At 40.0% G+C, this 7,781-nt stretch overlaps 1 protein-coding gene across 1 annotated transcript; it reads right to left on the bottom strand.

Moving 5' to 3' along the window:
• Positions 1 to 562: 562 nt before the first annotated feature.
• On the bottom strand, positions 563 to 5,558 carry LOC103719102 (protein DETOXIFICATION 40-like). The gene is made up of 7 exons (XM_017845716.5): positions 5,003 to 5,558; positions 3,608 to 4,239; positions 3,249 to 3,305; positions 2,407 to 2,645; positions 2,125 to 2,243; positions 1,921 to 2,007; positions 563 to 838 (listed from the first exon to the last, which is right to left on the bottom strand). Exons 1-7 carry the CDS (start codon positions 5,363 to 5,365, stop codon positions 767 to 769), a joined length of 1,569 nt encoding a protein of 522 aa, XP_017701205.5. The 5' UTR covers positions 5,366 to 5,558; the 3' UTR covers positions 563 to 766.
• Between the last annotated feature and the right edge of the window lie 2,223 nt (positions 5,559 to 7,781).

Below are 7,781 nucleotides of genomic sequence, written 5' to 3'. Positions count from 1 at the left end.
ATGATCAAATTATGCTCCAAACTCAAAGGAGAGAGAAAAAGAGAGAAGGGGGAGTTTACTTATAATCTAAACTCATGTCCTTCAATTTTTGATAATTGAGGGCCATCGAGCTAACATAATACAAGTTTAGTTATAATGATTTTTATGGACCGAGATCCCCCAATATAGAGGTGTCAAAGGCTTCTGAAGTAGTTGTTTTCTATTCCTCGCATATTTCTTTGTATTATTTTGATTTTGAGGGCTACGGAGCTAACATAGTACAAGTTTAGTTATATTGATTTTTAGGGATCAAGATTCCCCAATATAGAGGTGTCAAAAGCTTCTGAAGTAGTTGTTTTCTATCCTCACATCTTTCTTTGTACTATTTTGATTTTGTAATCTGTCTTGGTTCTCTATATGATAGCAACTCTCTGAATGGATTCGAACATGCTAAAAAACGGATGGATTTGGCAAGTCTATCAGTTATCAGTTTTGTTTTTCTAGAAGTCTCTCACAATTATGGTATCGCTTTCTCACTTCTATTCCTTTTTTGAGGAACATCAAAAGCTTTTGACACACTAAATTGGATAAAACAAGTTAACATGAAAGAATTGCAGTACAAATTAATTATGCAACTATATCCTTGGGATGCATTACATTGATCTTCTTGTGCTGTCCCATCCTTCCTCCACTCTCCCTCAAATGTATATATTGGACATCATCGGCATCTTTATGATCAGGATATAGGTTAAGAGCTATAATGAAATAAGTCTCTAGCATCAGTTTGCTACTCATGATCCGCCAGAAGGGGCTGCTTCGTCTCTTGCCACTTATCCAATCTTTTCGTGGCTTGAGCCACCTGCATAAGATTGATAAAAGAAATTTAGAAAAACCTTATACTTATCTAGCAATTATATGTGTTTTGATATTACTAATATCTCATGGCATTTTTGAATCATACGGTTTTACATGGGAAGTTGAGAAGTAATATATTTATATATGTTTTATTGGGATTCCATATTTCTACAAGATATCTCAATATATTAAGTTAAAAATTAGAGGTGTTTGATAATGGATATGGTTACATACCATCACAATATACAGACTGGTGATATCATGAAGAGAAATAAGGAACAAATACATTGCATATAAACGATATATATTAATTTAGGATGACCACATGCCTTTGGAGCACAATGAAAATGATGACAAATGAAACAGGCTTTTATCTACTCATATGGTTAAAATGATACGAGGAAATGTCTGTGATGAAAGAGCCTAAAAGCCTTTCTTACCATGCAACCTTTGAATTGTCCATGTTTGCCGAGAACTATAGGCACATACATACGTACACACATACATACATACATATGTGTGCATGTATATCTGTATGTATATACACACACATGTATATATGTCTGTGTGTACACACACAGATATATATATATATATATATATATATATATATATATATATATATATATATATAAGATTATGTTAGTCCAAGCTTTATGGACCCTTTTCTCCTTGATGTAATCTGGCATGCAATAGTACTTTCAGTCCCAAAACTAGGATGAAAAGGTGGAAGGGGGAAATTATACTGAAAATAGTTGTAAAATCTTGAAAAGATGAGATGGGGATAAATCTTTGCTTAACATGCCCCTGATATTAGTACTATGCAGAAATGAAGAAAGATTGAGGGTTGACATTGACATGACTTCTACATTGTTAAAACCAGAAAAGGCCTACGAAGTTATCAATCATCTGACTCAGTTTTAGTGGTCCTTAGATCTCATAAGGTATATGGTTGGCATAAGGCTTGTTTGTCTTGTTATCTTTGTGAATCATTGAGCACATTTCCATCTTTATCAGTTGGGTGACCATTTTGATTGGAAGGACAGCAAGCATCCAAGGCAAAAATAGAACGGTAAATTAGGATACCTCTTTGTTCCAGTCAGTCCTGAAAGTGACCCACAGCAAGATGACGGTCTGCATGAACGTTCCTCCAATCATACCTGACCATATTCCCTGCACATATATATAATCATATTGAGATTTTTATGTGATTGATGACATAGGCCAAAGTTACAGGTTTTGCAGTTGAGTCGAGACTAATTTTGATAGTGAGATTGCTGTAGCTCTTACCTTTGCTCCATAGTTAAACTTGAAACCAAGAAGAACGCCAATCGGGATGCCAACAACGTAATAGCAACCAACATTAACGTAAGCAACGAACGCTTGCCATCCACAGCCAACAGCAACACCTTTTTTATAACATGAAAGCTAGCTCTGTTAGTATTTCTAATGGAAGGAAGGAAAAGAAAAGAGAGCATTGTTTATGGACTATTGAAGTTGGTCAGGATGCTACAAAGCTCATGCCAATGTTACATCTAGAGGAGCTCGACTTATCATAGTTTAGGTTCTCACCAGACAAGACAGGTTGGATTCCATTGAGGATGATGGTGAGGGCGAGTAAAGGGGTGAGATCAGAAACAGCACGGGCCACCGTCTCCCCTTCAGTAAAGATGTAGCTGAGGTAGTCACGAAGACAAAGGATGACCACCGCTATTATCACTGATATTATACAAGACAACGCTGTTACCACCACTACTGAGAATGCTGCCGACTTTGGATTGCCAGCTCCGAGCTCGTTGCTCACACGCACACTGTATCAGTTCCAAAGTAAATCAGTTATTTACCAAGGGTATGAGGTGCTGGGTCACACTTGGTTCACATTCAGCAATAATTTGATCTCAATATGGATAAAATTTTAAACTTCTGAAAACAATGTAGAAACATTATCAAAAATGAGGACAATGAACAATAAATAAAATAAAGATAATAGCATAAGTAGTAAAATTTTTGAGGTACTTGATTTCTATTTTACAGGCAGTTGTTTGTCATTGGTTCGTGAATGATTCATGAAGTATTTAACAGTTCGTGTTTGTGACCAATGTGCTTATAAGCTGGACAATACATCAAACAAAAATCGTTGAAAATGTGTTTCTACTGTAAGTTCTTTATCTGCCATCTGATTCTTGTGAAATATTAGAACTTAGGCCATCTAAAGACATACGCGTTGAAGCAGTAGTTGAAGTAACCATAAGATAAACTTATTGAAGCAGTTGGTGTAACCATTGATTTACGAGATTAAGTTTGTTTGCTCGTTAATTAATTTGGACTAAGATCATATGTTGGTATGATTGTGTTAAGACCCTTCAATTCTCTCGTATGAGGACGAACATAAGAATTTTTTTATATATACTGACCTGGCAGCAGCATTGAACCCAACTGAGATCATGAACACCCATCCAGAGATCGTCATGCTGCATCCACAAACAAAAACAAATGCAAAACAGAGTTCATTTAGATTGCATTAGGCAAGAATCAAGTATCCTCTGTTATTATATATGCAATTAAAATATGAGTCTGTTCAATTGATGGTGAAGCGGTTGGTCTCTCGAATGGTTTTTCTGCTTTATTTTTTCACTTTCCAGCCGAGTAGACTCTCTTGCAACCGTTTTACCTTGGAATTATATAGCATAGCTCGACAGGGGATCTAAAAGCTCAGCAACAGGTTAGCTAAGTTTAGACCGGTTTAGAGTGTAAAGATAAAGATGGCTCTTACCACACGGTCAGCGAATCGAGGGCCAGCTCGGGGTGATCCAGAAGGCCGGCAATGAGCACCAAGATCTGGAAGTACCATGTCTCCAGGCAGAGCATCACCGCCGACGCGATGGACAGCTTCAGGAACCCCGGAAGGTCGGAGAAGGCCTGCCAGCTGAACCCGGTCCAAGTGAACCGGCACTTCTGGCTCTTCACAATGTACACAAACTGAGCCACCACCACGATCCACCAGCTCAAGCTGAGCACCAGGGATGCCCCCAGGAGGCCCATCCCGAGCTTGTAGACCGCCAACCAGCTGAGCAGTAGGTGCAAAGCCACCGTCGCCGTCGAGATGTACGCGCTCGGCGCCACGATGCTCTGCGCCTGCAAGAACTTCTGGATCGGGAAGTTGGCGGCGTATGCAAATATCTGCGGAATTAGTCCGTACACGAACACCGAAGCAGCTGTCGCAATCTCCGGCGACTGCCCCATGAGCACCAAGATCGGCCGGGAGAAGCCGTAGATCACCGCGAGCGGCACGCCGGTCGCCACCAGGAGTACTGTCGACCGCTGAAGGTATACTCCGAGCATCTCGTACTTGCGCGCGCCGAACGCCTGGCCGCAGAGCGTCTCGACTGCGCTGCCCATGCCAAGCTGCCATGCCAATTACAGACGCGACCGAGTTAGAAAATGAGGTTGGCCGTGGAGCACACAACCTTTAAGGACTCCTTTAGTTCGCAAGAAGGGGGAGGAGGATGAGTAGAAAGATCTCCCACTTGGTTGGAGTTTTCGAATAATTGGGACGGACTTTTTCATAAAAATATATTTTTTATATATTTTATAAAAAATATAAAAAATCAATTTTCATCTAAAAATTGAGATATTTTTAAATTTTTTTTTTTAAAGTTTTAGCTAAAATGGTTTAAGATTTTTTTCTTTATCAAAGATATAACATATATTTTATATAACTTTTTTCGAAATATAGATGCTCAACCCAATATAATTTATTTTATAATGTTTCATTTTTTTAATGAGTAATCAAAAATATAAAAACTATTTTTTTTGGCATTACATAAGCTTCTAAAAAAATATTACAAAGTAAAATTCTTTCCAAAAACTAAACAAGTCCTGAATGAGACTATCAACAACTTTCCCAGAGATTGATTCACCGTTTAAAGATCTGTGCAAGCAGGGGAGTTCCCAATGCTTTGAGATCCGTGTGGGTCTCTCTATACAGATCTCAAAGCACTCTAAACACTTTAATCCGTTAAAGGTGAATCTTTCTTTCGCGCGAAAGATACAGCCTCTTTAATGGAAGAGGCATGCATGAAAGCAAATTAATGAAGGTCCGGGATTTTTGGCAGGTATGGTTGGCACGGAGGAACATCCACAACTGTTATGGTCACAAGAATTATACCATGAGGCCGTAGGCGAAGACTTGGATGCCGTTGTTGCCGAGGGAGGAGGCGGCGAGCTCGAGGTTGCCAAGGTGGCCGGAGAAGATCTGCGTGGCCATGGACATGACGTAGTTGAGCATGTAGACCATCACGGCGGGGGCGGCGAGGTGGACGAGCAGCTTCATCTCAATGACGGTAGCGAGCAGAAGGCGGCGGGTCCACGGGACCGACGTGTCGGTGAGGATCCCCTCGAGGCGGCCGCTCGAGCCGTGGGGATCGTCGACGTCGCCGGCCATCGATGGCGTCGACGGCGGGAGGGGGTTGTCATCGTCTGAGGGTACCAGGGGGGTGGATAGTTTTTCTGGGGAAGCAGCCGAGCCCATGGAGTTTTTGGAGGAGGGGGATGGGATGGGCTCTAAGATGGCTGCGGGATGGATCAAAAGATTATTCCAAGAGAGAGATCGAGGCTTCGAAGGAGTAATTCAGACGTATATATATGTATGTATACGTAATATATATTATATATTAATATATAAAAGGAGGGGTGGTCTAAAATGGTAGGATCGTGATTCGTGGGGGTGGGAGGGATGGAACGGTGGCTCTTTTATTATAAGTTTCCCGTTTGATTTGCTGCTCCGCCTCATGTTCCGGCAATCCTGCAATCCTTGTTCGAAGAAACCATTATCAAATTCCAGGCATGGATTGACACTTTCGGCAAAGCTGGAAGTTTGTAATAGCTGGGGACACGTTGTTTTGTTCACTGGGAATTTCAAGTTAAGGTTTACAATTGGAGTTGTAGATAACCAAGTTTAGAGTTTTCCTCGTGCAATTTTGTTGTCGTCGTGGGTTGGGCTTGCGACATGGCTGATGTCACTTGCTGCGTTGGGCAAGAGTTAGGGTTACCGTCCAATGAATAAGGCCGCAATCCAATGTATGTGCGCTCATTGATTAGCTGTGGAACGCTTCCTCTTTCGTCATGAAGTTGTTAAGCTGTAATTAAATTGTTTCTCACTTATCTGAGCAGCTTTCCTTATAATGGAAGAAGAACGTGTGAATATTTAGTTTTGAATATTATAGGAATTGAAATCTGTCCCTCTGTTGATTGTCATTTCAAGTTTAGGTTTGTTTTATTTTCATCTAATCTTAATTAAAACATTTGAATATTGAAAAGATAATAATTTGTCATTAATGGAGTACAACTATTTGACTCCCTCCTTTCCAAATAATTTTAATCTAATTAAAATAAGATAAGTATAAAAACAAGTATTTTTAGTTTTCAAGAAATTCATTGTCATCCCTTATTTATTTATTTTGCCGTCAAAATCCAGCCCGACCGCTATGCACCGAGAAAACGTGGTCGGTGTTGATGAGATCGGAGGAGAGGCTGGCTAGATCGGTAAGGTCGGTTCGAGCTTCCTCTTAGTCTTTAAGTGGGGGAAGATGAGTAGGATGATGGTGGCTGTGCTCAGATGAAGACTTTAATGCCAACTATCTGATCTGAAATAAAAACGAGAAGTTTTCTTGCTGGAGTTTGTCAGATGAGAGCTTCCAATACCTAAGTCAAGTAAAGATCGTTGAAAAACAGTGAAGATTTGAGAGTGGTAGAGTAGTGGAGTGTGCGTCCGCCCGTGACGCATCTGGAGCCAATCCCCCACTTCCGTGATTCAAAGCTCAATTTCCTGCAAGCATCCGAGATAGTCTCCGCATCCTCCCAGCTTCTTCCAATCCATTTGCAGCCGCAACCATTTCGGGATACGATCACAGCTATACGTACTTGGAGGTCCTTGTGTCAGTTTCTATAGGCGAGGGCTGCTCGATAATCATCCGTAAGCTTCATCCGAGCATTGCATCAAGGCGTTACACTTGCACATGATGCTTGCAGGGATTAACCATGTGCGATTGTGGAGTGAGCTCTAACAACCACCCGTTGGAGGGGATTTGAATATCTTTGCAAGCCTTTAATGCAAGTCATGTGTTGAACTCTTATTGATCAGTCTGCTAAGCCAGTTAGGATCGGTTTCAAGACATATAAATTCATATACAAAAATTTTATTTGGCTCAATTAATTTGAATAAAGATAAAAAAATGTTACATTCAAATTTATTCAAGAACTAAGAGCCTCAATCTCCATTAATCAAAGATTTAATTCCCATTTCTCAATCTTAATAGCCATTTAATGTTTGATCCTTATATATAAATGTCTAAAAAACAGAAATATCTCCGGACATTTGAGACTCAATCAGTGTATTAAAAATCTAAACAAAAAGTTTAGATTCTCTAAAATGGACGTCATAATTAAGGCAACGAGAGACATTTAAAGGTTTAGGTGGTCCTTTGAGAGGAAAAAAAAAAAAGAGTTTATAAAGGATCCTAAAGAATGGTAGATAAGATCACCTGCGGTGACGGGATCTCAATGCCGGCTCGGGAGGCGGACTGGTCAACGAATTTGGGTCAGAAACTGAATCAAAATGATGCTACTGCAGATATCGTCACCGCTGCCATCAGCACGGTCGTCGTCTTTAACCACATAATTAGTCATCAATATCCGCCAACTCTGTAGCAATCCGTATCACAAATTGGCCAGGCGTGGGTGTCTATATGCACACACTGATTGGATTCGCCCTAAGATACTTATAGATATTTCTTTTTCAATATATAGAAGTATTAGTATTTATATTTAGCAAACTTTGCATAAAAACATACTTGATTGGTGATTGCGCATAAACTTTTTTGGCATAATGACCTAACTTTAGGATCTTTGAAAGAGGACAATCTTTCGTGCCGCAAATATAATATACT

Source organism: Phoenix dactylifera, chromosome 9 (assembly GCF_051530095.1).
Source record: "Phoenix dactylifera cultivar Ajwa chromosome 9, Ajwa_hap1_PhDact_Kaust_v1.1, whole genome shotgun sequence".
Taxonomy (NCBI): domain Eukaryota; kingdom Viridiplantae; phylum Streptophyta; class Magnoliopsida; order Arecales; family Arecaceae; genus Phoenix; species Phoenix dactylifera.
Note: the sequence above shows the minus strand (reverse complement) of the source record. Positions and strands in the feature narration are given on the sequence as shown.

Bases quoted from the DNA above. Each gene is read 5' to 3' on its own strand.
- LOC103719102 (XM_017845716.5), bottom strand. From the start codon at position 5,365: ATGGGCTCGGCTGCTTCCCCAGAAAAACTATCCACCCCCCTGGTACCC. The intron at 4,240-5,002 runs GTATAATTCTTG...TTGGCATGGCAG, and splicing joins TCTTCGCCTACGGCCTCATG to CTTGGCATGGGCAGCGCAGT. The intron at 2,646-3,248 runs GTCAGTATATAT...GAACTGATACAG, and splicing joins GGGTTCAATGCTGCTGCCAG to TGTGCGTGTGAGCAACGAGC.